At 39.9% G+C, this 22395-nt stretch overlaps 1 protein-coding gene across 1 annotated transcript; it reads left to right on the top strand.

The window, feature by feature from the left end:
- The first annotated feature begins 8979 nt into the window (after positions 1–8979).
- On the top strand, positions 8980–22100 carry LOC139966512 (uncharacterized). Its single transcript, XM_071969598.1, has 3 exons — positions 8980–10004; positions 13916–14490; positions 19084–22100. The coding sequence occupies exons 2-3, from the start codon at positions 13932–13934 to the stop codon at positions 19944–19946; spliced, it is 1422 nt and encodes a 473-aa protein (XP_071825699.1). The 5' UTR covers positions 8980–10004; positions 13916–13931; the 3' UTR covers positions 19947–22100.
- The last annotated feature ends 295 nt before the right edge of the window (positions 22101–22395 follow it).

Raw genomic sequence — 22395 nt, 5'->3', positions numbered from 1 at the left:
TACATGTATGTATTTTTGGGTATGTATTTTCGATCCTCCTGCAAGCAGGAACTCGCGAAGAAGCCTCATTGGCTTATCAAAGTCAGTCTCTTAGATTCATATTCAACGTCCATGATTATGAATTATCAACAACTCTGTAACTGGACGACATACATTAATCTTGGAGTGACTCGAACTCGGGACCTTATGATTGAAAGGCACCGGCGTTAACCACTGAGCTAACACTCCTACACGATGGCAATGTGTAAGAATCTTGAGTCGTATACTCATTTCCTAATTCATTAATACGACTCCCGGGAGAATGAAAACTCACTTAATGCCAGTGTAGTATAATGAAGGTGAAGGGACAGGGGCCACGTTTGTCTGTAGGTTGATCTATAGTACGCACTATCCCCACCCCCTCCAATATCCTCCCCACCCCTTCCAATATTCTTACCACTCCAATACAAAATGTAAACTACATTGCCGACAGTTTTGTTCACGTGGGAAGGGATGTGGTGGCGCTGAAGGTTACATCACTCTTAAAACGTGTAATGATCACGGTCGAGTTTTTGTCTCATTTAAATATGACAAATATTAGTAAAAGTACAATGCACAATCATTACACCCACTCCTGTCACCGCCTGCGTCACCCTCACCTGACACCATCACCTCAACATGATTGATCGTCTTCATGAAACGTCGGTGTTATACGTCGTCAAACTGTGTACATGAATGGCGAGATGTGTACAGAGAAATATTATTCTCAACATCTAAAGTATGTATTTAGCCATGGAATGGCAGAGGGGTCAAGTTTGTTATTGATTTATTAAAGTATTTATCTTCATTTAGATGAGAATTCGGAATGTCCGAGCTACATAGTCCTGGTACCCATGTTATTAATAGAAGTGTTGCCATGTATTTAATGCTCTGTGAAGGTATATATATATATATATAGGCCTACTTAAAGAAATAAGGCGAAATATGGAAAGGAAATTAAAGAAAATAAACTTATAAAGAACAAAGGAATGCTTTGAAGTACATGAAGGCTACAATTACATAACCTGATACTAAGAAAGGGAAACTTTGGTATATGAAATCGATTTGATGAGATTTGTGTTAATTGATTCATACAGGCCTTTGCTATTGATGCAGTTTGAGTTTGAAAAAGAGTCTGCCTAACGAGGTATTTAACTCTCCTTAACGAATTGATTTTAGCCTAAGCTATAGTGAAGCTGTAATGAATGGTTGCTAAGGGCAGCGTCTTTACATTCGATTGGTCAATTGATATTGATAGCCTCTGTATTGTTCAGGTTCAGATACCCGATGGGATGAAGATGCAGTACATCACAATATAAAGGGTCAACTTCAAAGCTCAAATGAAATCCTTTTTTGTTGGTACTAGATATGTTATTTTTAGGTCAATTGTAAGTTTTCAGCTGAGCTACAGCAGGGAGTCGTTCCATAAGAACTTCTTGGCTACAGCGATCGTGCGATTCTGTCGAAATTATGTCACTTATTGCCACTGTGTGTGAATGACTGCCATTTCGTCATTTTCCTTTCGATCATTGGCTGAAATTTCGTCAATGGTTTGTGTGAGTTAAATTTCCACGCATACATGCAATCATATGTTTATAAATTTGCAGGTCGTTTGAAGTCATTTTCTGAAAAGAAGTGCTGCTCCTACTATAGCCTGTTCCCACGAACGCGGGCTTGCTTCACCCTTGATCGACCTATTGAGGGGAGGGCAAATTGCTCCACTCTTTTTCTGGGTGGGAACGGTGCTAGTCCGAGCTTTATCAAGCCAGTCGTGAGAGGTGGGGTTAGGACAGCTTAGCCCGGGTAAACGTTGTCTAAATCTGCTGAAATGTTGTGGATATAACGTTTGAATAGTGGTAAACCAAAATTGTTCAGGAAAATATCTTGTCTTAATGCGAGGGCCCAAAAACAGGGCCTTCTGTAGAGTTTTCTAGTTATGATGACGTATATGCCACAGATCATATGTAATAATCGTGATTTATTTTAGTATTCATCTTAATTTTCCAGTCATTTTCGGAAAAAAATTCCACCCGTGGGAGACTTGATCAATTGAAATATATACTTGTTAGTCAGGCTCCCTAATTAGTTCTATGAAAAAGGACTACTTTACAGATTTGATGAAACTGAAATTGAAGTCGAGTATTTCATTTAAGGCAGTACCACCGTGTGCGATGCAGGAATGCTTCAGTGTTGTTTAAATCAAGGCCCGTTCAAAGTTCAATTCATGATTTGCATGATTTTAGCCAGTTCATTTTAGGCTATATGACAATTATGTTTGCCATCGTATGGGTTATTTCGATTGAATTTGTTTAGACATGGAGTCGGGAGGGGGAATAGAGCCCCCATTCTCCAAGCCAGGCTCCGCCTTCCATGCAATGTAGCCTCATTATGGTATGTATCGAAATATGCAGAACGGGAGAGGGGGGGGGGGGGGTGAGTGCGATCTTGTTAAAGACTCTCAATAATTGAACACTATATGCATATAGCTGATACATAGGCGGTATCGGATCAAGCATTCTTAAAATTTCGCAACGTAACTCAACAACATGTGTCGAGTTCTGTGTCTGACAGTTTTTAGTTGCCTGAGGCAGAATCTATAGGTGGGTATCGAGTTATCTATAATGGTGCCATTGACCACTAAACCACCGTCGGATTTCTCCTGTTAATTATATGGTATATATACACGGTTACACCGTTCGCGATCTTGATAGAATTTGAAGGAAAAAAAAAAAAGTTTTGTATGCTATAACAGATTGCCTGCTGCTTGCTCAAGTTTGAACATACATTCTTCATTAACCGATAATGACCAACCTGCTGTTACTAAAAATTATAATAGTCAATAGTTCCATGGATAATTGGAATCAATCCAAAAACCATGGCGTCATTTACATAGCTCCCTGCAATTCACAGAAATCTCACCAGGGTGCACGCAAATCGATAACCGACTAATACTCACATACAATCAACAGCAGTGAATGTTGACAGGGCAGTTGATGCGTACTGAGGTGTGAGGCTTCGTATGATGAATAGTAGTATCGTACCTTACTCATTGTCCCATTCACATATTAAAGAGAGAAACAAATATGTATAGTTAATACACAAATGAGCTAATGTTAATTTCTCAGTAACCATATATAATTGCAAGAAAGAAGCAGTATCACTGAACATTTAATCAATACCAACCATTGATCAGTATTGTGGTATAGCCTATTTCTAGAAATCTTTCTGAGAACTGTTCGACTGAAAAGCGTCGGAATTGACTGTATGTGTAAACGTTAATCATCATCATTAATGTATATGAGAGAGACCGTAGGAGCCGATTTTCTTCTCAAGCCGTCTTTGAGGGGGGGGGGGAGGGGGGTCATTTTTCATGGAGGGTAACTGGGTCCCACATATCACGGGTGTTCAATCTGCCACAACGTATACTGAAACAAAAACAAAAAGTCTGTTTGGGATTTTTATTCTCTCTAAATGGCAGGCGCCTTGAGTAACTAGTTAAAAGACATGAGCAAGTCTAAACATGACACGAATGAGCCATTAGTGGTTCAAGTTACGTCATTTTTATTAATATATCAGTGGTATATTTTCTCTGATAGAAGTGGTTTTAAGAAATACTGTGGCTAAGAAGAGGCATCTTTACTGTTAACTATATCACAATACTGACATTGTTTCGTAGGGGTTTACGGTAAATTAACTGTATATATAGTAACAGCTGCGGTAAAAAAATGAAACTTTGATTATTATATTGAAAGGACTATAACGCATGCCTTGGTGTCGGTCGGAAAGAATGTAGTTATTGGTAGACTTGCCTGCGCTCGGTCTCAAGTCCGAGTCCACAGAAAACGGACTCGAGTTCCAAGCTTTATTGAGGACTCGAAAAACAGCCCTATATCGTATACTGATCAGTGTCCATTCGTTACAGATGAATACTTATTCATTTGACTTTTTTCATTTTTTTTTTATATGATACATAGTTCATTTTAAGAAAATTCACACAAGAGGACAAAAATCAAACAAGTTGCTCCTCTCTCAATCCCAGGAGGGGGTGGGCAGCTATTTGACATCCCCTAAAATGCAGCCTAGCTACACCCTTGCACGAGTCCCTTCAAGTGAATAGATACTACACTTGATCTGGTTAAAGAGGGCATGAAATGCTGTGTTTTCATGTCTTAGACTGGTTTATCTAAATTACTACATTCACTACTTCCCGTAAATACAGCTGCAAAAGCCAGAAAATCGCCGTTGAAGTATTCCCTAGAGACCTCCCGAGCAGACTCTCGTGCAAAAACTCAAGCTTCCCACCGCAGTTCATATGACGTCAGTAAAGGGACCATTTCAGCCAAAGCCGACTCCCCGATTTTTACTGTTACGGTGTCATACAGTTTACCACGTACCACGTACCACAACTACAACACTTGCACTCTCCTCATCAACTGAAAGTTTTCTCCCGAATCTTCCGTTTCCGAGGAAGGAAATGGGCCTTCACCTCTCAGAACATTCGTAAGCTTCGACGAAAATTATTTTCTTGAGGAAGAAGAGGAGGAAATAGTTTTCGAGGGTGATGAAGATATCGGTGTTTTCCCTATCAATCGAGCCCCTTGCAGAAGAATTGTAAAACGATCCCGATGACCAAAACGCGTCGCTGCCGACCGAAGTCCCCGGGCAGAACGGTTTGACTATCCTGAACCGAAACTGGTCGGTTGAGCATAAACAAACCACCGTTATTAAGACCATTATATGATTTTAATTATTTCGAATGTCGATGATCCTGCTACTTAACTTCGTAGCGAAGCTTCTAGAATTGTGTTACTTACAGTGCAAGAAAATGTGACATTCTGTACAGTGCAAGTGCAACCCTATAGTCAGGGACGTAGCCAGGGGGAGCGACTGCTCCCCCTTTCAGTGTCGAAAAAAATGTTTAAAAACTGTTGTTTTTTTTAACATGGTATTTGGTCAGTGCTCTTTTGATCTTGAATACTCGTCAGCTCCGTTAACTCGATTATAATCGTAGTAACATTCAGGCCTACTGATTCAACTACTTACTTAGTTTGGCAGATGCAATTAGCTAAATTTAGCCTATAGCCTATTACAAGCCTACAGTTGACCACTGCGTAATCAAATACATATTGCCTACCTAACCGCACTCGATGGAATGTCACGAACCGTATGCACAACGACGTCGACAACGTTCGTTCTCATCATTTCCATGATTCGTCCTAAGTTGTTGCACGAACATCATGTTATGAAGGTAAGCTAGCAATCGTACGTGATACGCACTTCCAATAAATAATTATTACACTGCTAATACACTGCGTTAACGATATTTGTTTTTAGGCCACTGCACATGTGGCTATCTTAAAAAAATATGAAAGTTTATATTGTCCATCAGTTAAGTTGGTCAAATGTATTAAAGTCCAGACATTGTACAATAAACAAGAATCATCCTACTGGAAAAGTTGTTAAAGAGCACTATGTTTTGTCTTTCTGATATATTATGTAAAAGAACATGTAAAAGAAATCAAACAGGAAACAAAATCTGCTGATCATATCAGGCGCGTATCCAGGATTTTCAAACCCGGGGGGCGCGAATTACTATCTAAGCGGAGCGCCACCATCGGTTGGCGCGCAGCGTACAAGAAAATTTCTTGTTTTGAAACCCCCCAGATCACCGGAAACGGCACTTCTCGGGCTTAAAATGACCAACCAAATGTACACTTTTGCCTGAGAACCAAGTATTTCCTAATAGTTTTTTTTTCCATCCATAACCTTTTCGAAGATTGTCAACCCGGCACACATCATGTTCGACCTGATCGCATCTCCTGTGGGTCTTTGCTTTTGTAGGTGATTCCACGTCGCGGCCCACAATACCCGTCAGCCCCACTTTTCAAGGTTTTAAGCCCCATATTTGTTCAGAATTTGAAAATTCACATTTCTCGTGAATAAACTCACTTCAAAACATACCCATAATGTTGTACAAAATTTCATCTATGGACAACCAATATAGAAAAAACTTCCTTCAACCCCTAACAGACCGGTCAAAATTGCACGAGTAGAGGGAAGTGTGATGTAGAATGTTGGTCAGAAATTTTCGAAAATTCAGACACAGTTAATTTATTGGTGTACAAATATTAAAACCTGTTATAACGGCTATCATAAAACTTGGTTGAAGGAAATGAAAAAATAGCAGATATTTCCGAAACCGAACACTACACACATAGGCGTAGGAGGCGCGGCGGCAGTGGCGGAGCTAGGGGTATTGGTCAGGAGTGGCGAGAATGGTCTGAAGGGGCGCTTTCGACACTATCTAAGCGGAGCGCCACCACCGGTTGGCGCGTAGCGTACAGAAAATTTTTGAGTAAAGATACTCGCTAGATCGCCGGAAATGACCCTTTCCGGGCCTGGCTAATTTGCAGATAAACGAAGAATAAGGTGTCATCGCCAAATTACACCAACAAAATGTGACAAATGTCAATAAGTAGATGAGAGCGCAATAAAAAAGTCAATAATCTAGAATAAGTAAAAAGTGGTAATGAGCTGAAAAAGGCGCCAGCAGTCCATTTGAGTCCGTCAGGGGAGCATCCGCCCCCTGACCATATGGACGCTCCGCCACTGCGCGGCGGGGGTGCAGGCCCTAATTCGCCATTACTAATGTAAAAGAGAGTTTTGACATAATTGGACCTCCATGCTTTTTATACATCTACATGAGACATGTCGTTGTTTACATTAGCATCCCGCGGTATACTGCGCAATTTTAACGGACCGTACGGTACATGATGGCATGCGATGTAATAACCGATGATTGCTTATATGATACTGACATGAACACGTTGAACGCGCGCGAAAACTTTTGGTTATTTTTCAGGCAAGTCGGACAGTTTTGAGGCTTTTCTTCCTGGAACGCCATTTTCATACTCACTGATATGATGTGATATATGCTGTTTGCGTTACAAATTCGAACAGGCGCGTAGCGAGGAATTTGCCAAGGGAGGGGCGAAGCCTGTAGGCAAATTATCTAAGCGTAGCGCCACCATAGGTTGGCGCGAAGCGTACAAGCAAATTTTGGCCGAAAATGTCTCCCAGATCGCTGGAAATGACACTTCCCAGGCCTTGTAAGTTGCCTCTAAGCACTTTCTATTTTGAAATTACTTAGCGATATCATTTAAAAAAAATGCTGAATGGGGGGGGGGGGGCGGGCGGTCGCCCCCATCCCAAAATGCGTCATGTTCCCCGACGACACGGTCGAGTTCGAGACCAGCCACAGTTGGTTTCATAGCATAATTCTACACACGCGTTATGATAGACCATATATAGTATATATATATAGATCATTAGTGAGAGAGGAAAATGGAAACGTCAAAAAATGGAATTGTCGGTGTAAGGGGTAGGGTGAGTCACACTTTTACGAAATCATTGATCCGTCACTGGCTACCCTTCAGCGCTGTAATGATGTCACTGTTCTTCTTTCTCTTCCCGGTGTCTTCGCGTTTTGCTTTTACTCCCTCTTTTTCTCCTTTTTCTCTCTTTCTTCTTTTTCTTTTCCCTTCCTTCCTCTCGTCCTCCTCTTTTTTCCCCTCTTTTTTCCTTTTTTCTTCTCTTTTTTTCTCTTCTCTTTTTCTTACCCGGGGGGCGCGCGCCCCCAACGCCCCCCCCTGGATACGCACCTGCATATGATATCATATGATAATGATGAAACTGGCAAAACATTGCACCAGATCGCATCTAAGGACCTTCAATTGTCCAAAAATATCTCAAAGGGGAGGGGATACCCCTCCCCTTAAACCCTTCCCCAATATCAATCGCAAAAAACTGCTCCCCTTTCAAATTCCTGGCTACGTCGCTGCCTATAGTACTAGTAGTGGTAACATGGGGTCTAGACCTAACTAATAGACATTGTATAACAGGCTAGCCCGTGTTATTGTATCATATGATATCATATTGTATCATATTGTATCATATGATATCATTGGATATCCAACATATGTATCATTGGATATCCAACTGTTACGTAAAATCATAACACAATGCCCGTTTTACCACAAAAGAAAAATTACAGATCTAGTATATTGATTGTTCTAAAACCAACTGGCTTTTAAGTTTTGTGCAAAATATTAGGTAACCAATAAAAAATCGTCATTTGCTGCATCAAGGAGGCCTAGGCTATGGTCATAACAAGTAATTTGGCACTCGTAACGTTGTGTTTGTGTAGTGTTTTGAACGAGTCGTGTCTAAATTCTTCGATTTCTGTCATCTTTTGGAAAAGCGTGCAGGTGAAATCCGTCTTTACCCGTGGTGGAGCAACCTGCATCCACACATCAGCTCGGAAAATTTACAGTTACAAGATAAATTTACGTAAAAACAGAACTCCAAACCTCAATTACTGCAACAGTGAAATGTTGTGTGTTCTCATAAGTAAACATAGCGTCCCAGAAGTGAGCTGGGTTCTTCGACTGAAGTCACGCTGCATTACCGCGTATACAACAATTTTTAGAAAGTTTTTATTACCCTCGAATTTTTGATCGTTTATTCCCCGAGGATGCAAGCTTCGTTTGACACAAAATTGGGTATCGTTGGAAAGCTACGAGTGTATAGAAAACGATGATTCATATAAATATTTAAATTGATGAGCCATCTATTTTACAGATAACAGATACTACACATTTCTCTATAAGTCTGTTGGTCGAAGATATAATTCGTTATTTGGAACTGAGATCATGATTACAATTTTTTTTCTTTCAATTTCACATTCACTTTCTGATGTAACACTTATAAAACGTTACAGTAGGTATAATGGAAACCAAACTAATTGTGGCATGCATTAACTGAACACACTATACATGAAGGAGAAAAAACAGCTACATAGTATTGACAGTCGACAAAAAAATATATACGAAAGATAAAATATATAAAAAGAATAAGACGTATACCAGAAAGGAAAAAGGCAAGAAAAGAAAGACAACTATATTGTGTATGTATGTAATGGTGTGGGTGGAGTAGCATTCACTTAGTTCGTTACGTCATATTGCTTTGCTGTAGTGTATTTGTTTGTTTGTAGGTGAAAGGTGAACTATACAGCGTCTTGCCGAGGCAACTCCTTCTCCTGAAACTTGCTGCGGAGATTGCCCAATCTGTTTTCGTGGAAGCTATTACATAACACATCTTCATTTCCGTTGCAATCGCGTACGCGTAAATAGAGGTCCAGGACGAGCCCCTAATCCTAGCCAATCAGAACTTGGCATAGCGCCAGGAGATATCCATTGATGACCCATGTTATGTATCGTCGGCAAGTGCGGCTCAGGTCAATAGTGTAATCGAGATACGTTGGGCTATGACATATAATTCTGAAAAGTGCAAGCTGAGACCAAACTGGTTCAGATTAAAAAGTTCAAACGTCATTTTATACATCTTGTTGAGGAACAGAACCAAACCCGTTACCTTAACCTAAGAGCTATAGTGTAAGCTGACACTCAGCGGGGAGGAAGAACGGAGACATCTGTTTACCTTGTATTTTTCTAAACCTATCGATTATTTGCGCTCCTTTCTCTGTGTTTTCTTCTTCTTCAAAGTTCACAGTTTGGACTTCAGAACACAAAAGAAATCTATTCCTTAGTAGATGAAGATTTATGTCAGCGAGAAGTAGTTGGATTGATGATAACTGAATGAAACGAATATATATATATACATATTTGAAACTGAACGTTACGAACTTTGGTTATTTACAAAATTAAAAGATCGTCTATAAATGTTCTCGTGTTTCTACAAGTGACGGCTATATGGAATATTATATGGCATGTAGGATCCAGAGGAATGTGACCGTAATGTTGTCTATATTTGTGTCAACATCTATGTGCTAATAATCTTTGAGGAATACTAATTATTACTAGTGGAATTAAAGTAGTACCGTAGCACATCGCCGTCAAGTTTTGTTGCGAAGAACGGAAGCTGAATGTGCAGCGAGAGTTAATTACCGTGATGTATTCAAAGAAGAGGTAAGCATTATATAGGCCTAATATGTATACCGTCACTGCACCAGAAACACTTAAATAACTGGTCATATTATGTGATTTTATACTTAAAGGTAGTCAGTAGAGTCCCCAAATTATAGCATGCTATATATAACTGCCAGAAGTTTTCAAAAAGTATTTTTCCTGGCGGTCTTTACTCTCCAAATTGTTCTCAGACATTTTTAAGGAGCACACTGGATGACTGAATGTCTAAGTGAGGAAAATTTCCCCGAAGGTTGTCATAAAAACAGTTAAAAACAGTTCAAGAATTTTGACTCAAGGTGACCATATTTGAATATCTAGCATATTTGGGGCCAATGCAGCATACCTTTAAATACGGACCGCTTCTGGTTTGAAGAAGCTGCATAATTCTGTTACTGTTACTTGTCATTTAGCCTTTGAAGAAGATCCTGCTTGGATCGAAACGTCAGGCCAACTTACTTTTACACATTCTCTTATACACAGGCTCTTTAGTTGATAAGCAGTTTGCTAGCAGTTTTATGTTATTTTAATCTATATTGAGATAGCACGAGAATCTGCGTACGATTTCGGAAGCTGATTTTGCGATCTTACGCGGGGCTCTATCTTCGCATTATCCTACGGTTGACTAAGCAGTCGGGCATTCAGACAGTGCCCGGGTGTCAATTGTTGCATCCAGGGAGGGGTCTTGCGGGCATGGGGCGTTTGTCTTTGCCCAATTTTGATAGCCTCATGCACCCAGTCGGCTCCGGTAAAACGAAACAGAAGCACACACTTGTATAGAGCATACAAATAAAGAACTCAAATTAATTTTCATAACTTTCTGTCTTACCGCATTAATCGTGTGGACATACATTTGTTGTTGTATATCAGCCTGACTTACTATCCTGCTATACAAATGAAAGCCTATGTACTACCATGGCACGGTACCGGCAAAATGTCCCGGATGCTAACGCTGCCTAGTATTCCGTAACTAAACTTTACACAATACTGAGTTCTTCCTTCTGCGCATTCACTATATGTTGACCCTAGAATGTTTTGGAGGGGAAGGGGAAGGGGAAAGAAAGAAAAAACGAAAACGGGAATTTTGAGGATAACTAACCCCCCTTCCCCTCACTCCCTCCCCCACCTCACAACATTGTAGTAAATACAGAGGCTCGGCTATGTGGTCTACTGGTTTTTAAGAATGATATAACTTTGAAAATCTCTCCAGTCGGGTAAAAGCGTTATAAAAGAAGGATTTGTGCAACATCCATTCGGGAGGTAACTGTCATACCCTTAGCTCTGATTTTCTATTGTAATAATCTGCAATTAGTTATACAAATGGCGCCTGGATAAAAACGCTAGTTCCTCTTATTGAACAGCGTGTCTTGTTTTGGGTTTCAGGTCAATATCACATCTGTACCTAAATCGATGCAGCGTTACCCCCTCTATTCTTCAAATCCTTTTCTTCATACTTGAATTTGGTGGTTTAAGCCTAAGAGAATCCAGTTTAAGACGAGAATAAAAGACAGAGGTTTAAGGAGAGAATAGAAAGACAGATTATAGCTTATCTACGATCGATATCCCTCTGCAAAACAGAATGAAGTTATAACCAAGTATAATGCCAAAGAAGTATTATCCTACGTTGATGTGGACGAAGCTGTTCTAAAAATACATTCGCTTAAAGCGATAAGTAGCATTTATTTTTGAACAAATTGCCAGGGGCATATCAAGGATTTTAAAAAAAGAGGGATATAAACCTGATGTCTTTAAACCGACTCCATAGGAGGGTGATCTGCGAATCCTCCCCCTAATAAGAAATATACAATATTAGACGTGAAATGGTACAATCTGAAACATATTTAGGCTTTTAAAAGTGGGTGGGATTGTACAACCCATACCAATTGAAAGCGCGCATGGTTGCCATTGGTTTATACTTACGTACGCAAGCGGTAGGTAGTGCCGTACAGTTTCAACTGCATTCCACCCGTAACAGGAAGTGAAATAATAATTCCCGCATTCACGCTCACCTTAATATCACCCGCTTTCTGTGCCCCCAAATTCATCTCTCATTTTAATGCCCCCCCCCCCTCTATAATACCCTACGTCCAAATCTCCGGCGACGCCACTGACTATGATGTATTAAGGCCTTTTCACAGTTTAACTGATATGCTGCTTTAATTGAGTAGACGCCCAACCATGTAACTCTATCTCATTATCGAGTGGTGATTTTCAGTTTCTCTGTATTTAACAAAACGCTTTGAATGAACGTGGAATTGTTGCTACACAATATATTTGTTACAACAACCCGTCCATTATCGCTATTCAAATTAGCAAGTCTCCAGCATTATCTCCTTCCCTGCTTTTACCGTTGTCAATATGGAAGGTGGATTATCCAAGCATTAACAAGGACTTGAAGCAGCGACAATGCTGCCGGTAATACGCGCATAGGTGCGACGGAACGTTAGAGGGGAGGGTTATGGAATTGCTTACGAAAGTAATTAATTTTTGCTCTGTAAACTCCCTCCACCCGTCCATCCATCCATCTATCTCGCTATCTATCCGTCCGTCTGTCGGTCTGTCTGTTTAACTGTCTATCTATCTATTTGTCTATATGTTATTTCCGTTAATAATTATTACTGCATATTTCTATAATGAAGATATTGTTTTGATAGTCATAACGAACATATATATGCTTCTATCCATGAGTAAATGGGAGCTACTTTCATTTGGTATTTATAATCATGAAAAGAAAGTAAAAAAATGACTTGTTAACCTGTTTTTTTTGTACCGTAAGCCTCAAACAGCAATGTATTGAATTGTAAATTTTTCTCAAGAGAATATAAAATAAACCTGCGAAATCGAAAAATTTCACAGAAGAAAAATTCATAAAAGAAAATATCAAATGCACTCTTGGATGCTATTCAACACCATTATATCCTTGACAATTTGTAAACACGGTTAATATCAGACCGTAAAAGTTTGGGTCTTGTATTGCATTTGAGGATCTGATATAATGGTCTGTGTGCTAGAATAACTAGTCCAGCCACTTTATTTGATGAGCCTCGTGTCGTTTCTCAACAGTTAAAAGTGGTATAGCATTACAACCTGAACTGAAAGTAGTGATTTCTAATGTTCTACGCCAAAAAATCCATTAAAGCAGGGTTGTCCAACCTACGGCCCGCGGGCCACAGTCCGGCCCGCCGCAGGGTTGCGTCCGGCCCGCCAGAGATGCTTGTGCGGTGCGAAATTTTAGTGAGCAGATTTATTGATAACAATTTGAAGCTATATAATCAATCATTCGAACCTACTGGGTCCAAAAAACTGCATACAGGTCAGTTAATTTGTGTGACACTCTCAGCGGAGGGGGGGGGGGGGGGGCGGTTGTACTTTATTCATCTGTTTTATCAGGAAGGAAAGTAAATCAGTGCGCTCCGCGCGCAGTGCTCACATTTTGTTGCCTTGGGCTTCGGGCAAAAAATCGAGCGTAGGGTTCATGCGGCCCTCTCCTTCATCATAATCATTCCATGTGGCCCTCCTCTGTAAAAGGTTGGACAACCCTGCATTAAAGCAATTAATCATCATGGATGGCGATATATTTGCTTTTTTTATATAGCGCTTTATACCAGCGATATAGGTCTCAAAGCGCTTTACAGACGTCAATGATAACCTGTCAAAGAGACAATCCCTCCAGTCGGCAACAGTTATATATACTGCGCCCAATGACATGTTACCTCACAGGTACCCATTTAAACCCCTGGGTGGAGAGCGATATGCCGGTATATATGTTAACCTTTTCAGACGAATTTTCTCGACTTATCAAGGTTCTGTATAACTATATACATAATATATATATATGACTCTAGTTAGTTCGTGGGAGACAAAGAGCGCCACTTTTTATCTACTTTTTTGTTCTGCATTTCTTTATTCTTCAGACCTGCTTGACAAGTTATGAAGCTTTGCAACGTGAATAAAGACTCATTGAATCTAACGGCGTCTCATATTACGGAATATTCTATGAACATGACTAAGACGGGTACAGGTCTGAGAACGGTGGAGAGAGACGCCACTCAACATCTCTTGGAATCTCTGAACACCAACAGCTTTTCACGGATTCGCTCAGCCCTCCAAGTTCCTTGTCTCGACCTTAACTACCGTGACCCACAGAGCGACTCGCAGACATTTTTAACGCGAATATGTCGGTTAGATCTGACGCCGAGAAGTCGATGTGACTTGATGAAAATGGTTTTGGAAAGGCCAGGAAGGAAAATCGACGTGAATTCTGTCGATTGTAACGGTATGAGCGCTTTAGCTCACGCGTGTAAGTCCGGAGATGACCACGTGGTACGCTTATTAGCAGGGGACGATTCAGTGGATCCTACCATAGCGGATAACGAGGGGAACACCCCGCTTATTCACGCCTGTCGCTCTGGGAATACAAATGTAGTCAACACATTAATGACGTGCTTTAATCCTGTAGAGCTCAAAATTAACCAACCGAATCACGAAGGTAAGTTGAAATAAGTGTTAATATGTTCGGTTCTCGTGTCGATTTATAGTGTAAGCATCACCAGTATTGGCCCCATCCCCCGCCCCCCCCCCCTTCAGATGTGCTAGAAATTCAGATAATGTTAACTCATGATTTTTTTTTTACTTCAACGGATTGTAAATATTCACACTTAACTGTATACGGTACCCCTCAGTTAGGGGAAAACCACGTTTACTTCCGGGGTGGGGGCGCAAAAGTCTCCAGAATAAAAACAAAGGGAAAGGGGGCGCAGCTCCTTCACTGGCAGACAGAATATAAAAAAAACTTCCGAGTGTACAGTACATAAAAATATAACAAGTACAATGCGGTACATCCTACACAGTACGAAAAATCTTCAACATGGTTTCAAAAGTTACACAAATTTAGCACCATTTTGTATCTAAGCGTGTACCATCCATTTTACCAACATACATTAAATCGGATGGAACAACCCTCCGCTTATACCCCTCCTCCCTGCCACAGTAGAGAAACGGTCGTTGCGCCTATGTCCTCAATCCAACTTAGACGTCCATGTTGTCACATGTGGCCGTTGACTTTGCCTTACCGGTAAAACCGGTAATAAATGCTTAGGCTAATTGAGAAAATGTTCTATCTTTCCCAAACCTTTAAGTAACTGCTTAATATAATATTGTCTGGTGAAACTTTGGTAAATATACATCAACCCCCCCCCCCCCCTCAAAAAAAAAAACACAAAACAAAGCAACAACAACATATCACTAAGTTTGATTGGATCGAAAACACTTCATTCAAGTTCACCTTTTTTCTTCTTCACCTGTTCGAAAATGACCGCCCATGACGGTTGGAACCCATTACACATGTTTTATTGCTCCATTTAAATCACTTGGATTGATTCATTTGTGGTTAACGCTTACGTGAATTTCACTATAACGGAAAATACAGGTTTGAAATTGATAACGTTTTTTGGCAACGTTAAACTTTTGGAGAAATGCCACGTTTAGGCCGTACTGTCGATACATATTAAAGCGGACTTCCGTGTATGACATATAATAGGGGAAAGTATTATACTATATTGATATATACTACAATCCCATAACAATCCAAATAATGAAATGTTTGTTCTTTTTAAATGGACTAATAGTGAAAAGAGAACAAAGTATATACATGGGTGACGAAAATTTCATAATTGTGTGGAATCTGTCAGTTTTTACCAAGTTTGATGAAAAAACTCCGTTCAGTGTCGTATAGGCTTTGAACCATTGTAATCTTACTTAGAATAACACAACTCGGTGAAAGGTTGGTCAAATTGGTTCGAATCAGTTGAAACGGCTGATGTAAAAACAACGACAGTTTATATGTTTACTGTGTTCTCTAGACAAGCATATATTTGGGGACATATTATGTCACTAGACTATCGCAGTAATATGCCAAAAATATATATCATAAAGGAAGTGTGGGATAAGGTGATATTAAACCTCGACCAATAACACTTCGGTAGAAGATGTATAGATCTTCCTTTGCGTATAGTTATCGACATAGCCAATATTTCTATGGTCCGGGCGCAAGGGGTGGGGGGGGTGTAGGGTTTGGGTATCACCCAATCATTTGCAACACCAGTGATCCCCTCCCATCTATATCCTGCATGGGTCGAGTCCCTGATTTCGAGGGCAGTGGTAGGATTAAATAGAAGCTGATTGCAAAACTTTTGAGCGTCAGAAGCAGTAACTCTGATAATTATCTAGCTGGAATATAACGCTTTTGAGTTGAGCGAGCCTTGAACCAAATTCAAGCTGTTGATTTTACCAGTTTAGTTAACAACAAGCAGCCCGTTCTTCATCATTGGTCATTTATAGGGATACTGGTGATTGACAACTATGACAAAATGTTATTCCATTTGAGGTAATATCAAGATTTGAATGATCCTTTGCATACAAGGTTGGTTTCAGTGATGACAATGTTTACATTCACTATGACTGTTTCACTCGCTCCTATTGGTTCTATGACATCACAAATGAACAAAATGGCAGCCAAGTGACACGATTTGAAAATCATTGAATCTCCTAGACGGAGCAAGATGGTCCTATAGCTTTCATAGATATATAGTTTGGAGTATTGTTCAAGATCTATATCAAATAAGCCAAGGCTATGTAAAAAACTGATCTGGTCGTCCCGACCGCAGTGTAATAAATGTTGCACCAAAAACTTTCTCGCCGGTTATAGAATATTTGCCTACTAGCAAACATTCCTCACCCTGTAGCTTCTCTAACTTAGGAAAAGCAACTTAACGCTTTTATGCCGTGTATGTTCACTTCGAACTTCCTTGCTCCCATTGACTTGGATACGTTATGTGTTCTACGTAGTTTATAACCCTACTTCGGTATGAAGACAAGTCGACTCTCTTCAATTCTATGTCTACTTCGGTTTTAAAAAAAAACATGTCTACATGAGGTTAGAGGTTATACCGAACATTCTAACCTGAAAATGAAGAATATGACATTTATTCGCTTAATGAGGGAACTCGCTTTACCTATAGAGCACCCAGGATCGAGGAAATCGTTACAGGTCAAGCACGCTCAACTTATGCCTATATAGGTATTACACAGGCCAGACGGGGAGGAGGATTCGGGGCAACAGATAAGAGATCTGTGCCAAAAATAGAGGGCATTGGACTAATGGGAGAACCAGGAAATACACAAATAATGAACCGAATAAATATAATCAATCGGTGTTTTTCCCATCCCCTTCCCATCTCACGCGCAAAATAAATAATAAAACGGTGTACGTATAAGCTGTACAGTAGTGGTGGGGGGGGGGGAAGGGGTACAGCAAAATGGGAGCAATATTTGAGGAAAAGTGGTTAATGAAAAATGGCGCCTGGTGGGGGGTCAAGACGCTTAGGGGTGTTCATCATTTCCAGAACTTAAGTATCAGTTTCAAATCAAATTTTAGAGGTATAGACGTTAGTAAATTGTTTTCCAACTATTCTATAACAGGTAACCGTCCATAGAATAAATTGTGTACAATAAAAAAAGAATAAATAGATCAGTGAACATTTAAGAGTTGGGAATTAATTTGACGAGAGAGCACATGCAGTTTTGGTTCTCTTTTTAACTGCAGTACTTTGCTTTTTCCACCGAGGGGGGGGGGGTCTCCACCACATGCGGACCCTCATGGTTGGCTGAGATTTTTACTGAATCAAAAATTCATCAAAATAAAAAACACAAAGGGTTGCTTTAATTTAAAGGTAACAGCACTATGCTGGATAGTCAATGTAAACAAATATGTTCACATTGAAGATAAAGTGAATGTCATTCGTGTAAACATTTCAAGTCTATAAGGTCAAGCAGTCAATTTTCTCTAGCTGTATACTGATCTCGCAAAACAAGCTTCGTACATGTACGCGAACCTGGAAGCTTATATTCGCTTTCTACACGAACCCATGTTGACCTAGGGCTGTTACATATATTGACTATACGACGACAACTTGTTTCCCTTGTATAGGCTATACATTTGACGATATAGAAAATTGTCAAAACAGTGTGCAAGTAATACGGGGCCAGTTTATGTGACCTATACTAATTCCTTGGGTGACACACTATATGTTAAAACCTGTTTGCGCTATACGTTGGCTCTAGCTATAAGGTAAACATTGATCCGAATGTGCACAAGCGTCAGTTGGGGAGATTCTTTCGAAATGTACATAATCGACTTTATATCTGATATATAACGATATGAATAAGGAAAAAGTGACAGAAGCAAATATTTCTAGTTAAGGGAGGTCCCCACAAAAGTTTTTAACGGGGACGGCCAGAAAATTGGTAAAAGAAAGAGAAATAGCTGTGATATAAATATGATACTGTATATGCTTCATCATATTATAGCACTGTGTGGTCTGCCCCTCGGAATGGTTTTCTCGTCAGCCATACGAAGCATAGAGCGAGATTTCTCCAAACAAGAAGAGTTTGATCCAATATTTGACACTTTTATCCAAATGGCGTCGTATGACACTGGTTTCGCGTCTTACTTTTGTGCCCCCCCCCCCGAAAGTTGGAGTCTACTGTGGTGTTATATGAAATGTCATATATCAATACACCGGTTAATTCAACTTTCCGTGTCCGTTATAATAGGGACAAATTTGGCCTTGCCCCCTCACATCACAAAGGCGGGCTACGCGCCTGGCGTGATCTTGCGTACGGTGGATCACAATGAAGGTGTCTTGTGGTCCACTCTATGAGGCGGTGTAAAATATATGTGGTGTCGTGGGGTCCACTCTATGGGGCGGTGTAAACTATTTGTGGTGTAGTGTGGTCCATTCTATTGGGCGGTGTAAAATATATGTGCAAATTAAATACCAACTGCTATATCATACCTGCTATCATATCTTTTTGGTCTCCATTTTGATTTTCAAGCAAACCTTAATACAACTGTGTTTTTGTTGAGGTCTGAGGTGAGAGTCATGCGGGCTTTACTCTTTAGGTTTGCATGTCCATGCAGTTTAAAACAAATTTATAGGTAGCATTAGAGAAGCATGAAACGCATGAAGCTTGAAACGACTCCAAATTGACATTCTCTTTAATTTTCTTTTTATATCTGTAGGTTTGACACCTTTGATGGTGGCGGCTCGGCAAGGGTTTTCAGATGTTTGTCGTGTTTTGGTCTCCCAGGGCCACGCAGACGTGTCGTTGCGAAGCACAAGTGATAATTTCACAGCCAAGGACTACGCAATCGACCATGGACGGTGCCACACTCCCGAACTTTTATTGTTAGACTCTGTTGCCCAGAGGAAAGTCAGAGCTCGTGAAGCGCGTAAAGCAATGGGGAGGAGCATTTTGAATGACTTTTGCCCCGAGATTAGGCTTCAAAGACATGCGATGACATCCCAGTCGCCGTTTGACAATACAGCGCAGAAGCTTCAAAATTTACCTCTCAGCAAGGAATACATTGATCAAATGAACAGTATTGTATTTCAGGTTGGGAGGACTATGGAGCGACTTGCCGAGGACCTCGATGGCGAAGCCCGGGAAACTGTAGACGACGAAGCCATACGAGGTGAAGTCAAAAAGAGCAAGCCAAGGCGCATGTCGGTGCAGATTGGATTGGCCGACAAAGGACCGAAATTAAACATCAGGCGGCGATCTTTACCGAATGAGAAAGGAATCAAGTTAGGGGCAAGTAAAGATGACTCATCGATCGTGAACGTAACAACAAGCAAAGCAAAATCGATAAAGCCGTTAAAACTACCTCGCGTATCAAGGACTGCAAGAGGAGCACCTCAAAATCTGAGTACCTCACCGACCTCTCCTCCTGCCTATATGAGTACCTCACCCAGAAGGACACCCGCATCAGGGCAGATCTCAGCCCCAGTTATTAAAGCTGTCAACAGACAATACAGCGGTAAGGGTACCGGGAATTGGGCGGGCAAATCATCCACATCTGTACCATCCTACTTGTTTCGCTGACCTTAGCTGACCTGGAATGACCTGACCTGACCTTCTAAATATAGGCTGTTCTAAGCCTGCTACATTATCATTGCTAGGGTATTGATCTCTCTCTGGTGAAAGTAAAGTATTAGGCTCTATGATGAGCTAATGTCAAGTGCAGTATACATAATTACAGTATAATAATATCAACAGTATAAATATTTAATATATTAGAGTAATAAATTTAGAAGGCTGTATTGAATCACACCATATCCAAGCCTAACGAGAAAGGCGATAGTTTGCGTATGTGTGTGTGTGTGTGGGGGGGTGGGGGGGGGTGTGCAGGGCTGCGTTTACAGGGTCAAGGAGGCAGAGGAAAATATGGGCTCTTCCTGCATGGACACTTTCAAAGAGTGGATTTTTACTTTTAAAATGAAGAATAGACAAGTTTATATTAAGACGGACAGGTATAAGGACGTTCTTTCATTGTAAGCGTTTGCATTATTAAAATTGGCGCTTGCGTTGCTATCACCACGAACGAGCTTTTTCGCGTTCCACAGATACCAACCTGATTAAAAGGTTATGACAACTGTCAAGATATGATCATTACTTTTGTAATGTAAGAATGAAAACCTCGTTCTATGTTATTATATCGTGTCACACTGTGGAACGGAAAGGTCACAAACACCTCCAGAAATAGATACAGTTACTTGGAACTATAACTCATGGTTAATTTCCAAGAAAATGAACTGTAAGTAGTTAAATGATCTGTCATATGACTTATGTCAAAGTTTTGAACAAATAATCAACTGGCTATACATAACCCATTAAATGAAAAACAAACCATAGTGAGAGAACATTCAGATACCACAACAAATAACAATGGCATCGAGTGAGTTGCACCCACCTGCTTATTAAGTCACGTAATTGACTAGAAACAGGTAAAATAACGAAGGTATACGGAGGGAGGGGGGGGGGGCACATATGGAGGCATAAGTTGAAACCGCAATTGTGTCTCCTGTTAAGTGGTTCATAAACTTAATATCAATATCAAAGTTTGCTGTTTGATTATTCGAAGAAGAGCATAAACTGAGGAATTGGAAGCGTAAACCGAAAGTGTTTACTTGAAACCTTCATGATGCCAATTACCGTTTGTCACTTCTAGCAAGTAAAAGTCCCCGGTGTTTGGAACTAACAGCTGCAGTGGCCTGTATGATATGCGTCTATACCTGGGCGAGATCATATTCCAAGAAGCAAGGGTAATCTAGAAAGTGTTTTCCTATTGCTTGTACAAACCAATCGTCATCTCTCTTTTTAAGGTAAATGTACAAATTACTTTACCAGGGTCGTTGTCTCAAAATGTTTTTCTATTTTTATTTGACGGATATGAGAGATATGTTCCTCCAGTAGATGTCTTAATTTGTACCACTACGCACAGGTCAAAGTTGTAGCACATAGGGCAGCCTATACAGTTGTATTCCCCGCAGTGGAAGGTCGACAAACCCGGGGGGAAATTTTGACATCAAGGAAAACATTTCGACATAAAAGACGAGCAGATTATATTTAATAAAAATGATAGACATGAGGTTAGCAAGGGTGACTTTTGTCGATTTCCACAAAACATGTTCATTTGTTGTGTATTCATGTTCGGTTTGGAATATCAACACAGCAAAAGTCAATAACCCCGGGATTCGACCTTTACTTTTCAAGTTAATGTTGGTAGGTCGTCGGCATCGTAATACAGTACCAAGTGGTATGAGCAATCATAATAAATAGTACAGAATGCATGAGTTCGACTCTTAATTAGTTTACTGCATTAAAAGAAGGGTTAGACCGTACTTAGGCAATTTAAATGTCACACAGAGAAATAGTGAGGTTAAGTTCGCAGTTTCAGTATGAGTGACCATTCTATACTTATGGGGGGTGGGGGCAGCACAATCCATTTTTAACTGTGATACAAAGTTTTAAGATTTACAATAGTTACTGTAATCTCTGTGTGAATCGGCTGTATACTTACATATATAACTTTATATCAGTTTTGATGTGATCGTTGTTATCAAGTATGGTACCTTTATATCTTTGAAGATACATGAACTAAGGTAAATATGGTAAGGTAAGTATACCTAAGGTAAACTATAGTAGGGTAACTATATGTTTTATGCCTTAGCTATCCCTTTAACATTTAAGTATATATATATATATATATATATATATATATATATATATATATATATATATATATATATGTATATATGTATATATGTATATATGTATATATGTATATATGTATATATGTATATATGTATATATATATATATATATATATATATATATATATATATATATATATATATATATATATATATATATATATATATATATATATACGGTAGATTGTCGGTGGCAAATTGACGCAAGCTTTAACGTGAAATAATCGAGCTGCAGCTGTGTTTATGACATATTGAAATATCTATGAGCGGGAAAACAT

The sequence above is a fragment of the Apostichopus japonicus genome, chromosome 4, assembly GCF_037975245.1.
Source record: "Apostichopus japonicus isolate 1M-3 chromosome 4, ASM3797524v1, whole genome shotgun sequence".
Taxonomy (NCBI): domain Eukaryota; kingdom Metazoa; phylum Echinodermata; class Holothuroidea; order Aspidochirotida; family Stichopodidae; genus Apostichopus; species Apostichopus japonicus.
The sequence above is the reverse complement of the archived record's forward strand: the minus strand, read 5'-3'. Positions and strand labels throughout refer to the sequence as shown.

What these genes read in the sequence shown, in the direction of transcription:
- LOC139966512 (XM_071969598.1), top strand. Translation starts at nt 13,932, where the DNA reads ATGAAGCTTTGCAACGTGAATAAAGACTCATTGAATCTAACGGCGTCT. An exon ending in TAACCAACCGAATCACGAAG is followed by an intron (nt 14,491 to 19,083) that starts GTAAGTTGAAAT and finishes TTATATCTGTAG; the next exon opens with GTTTGACACCTTTGATGGTG.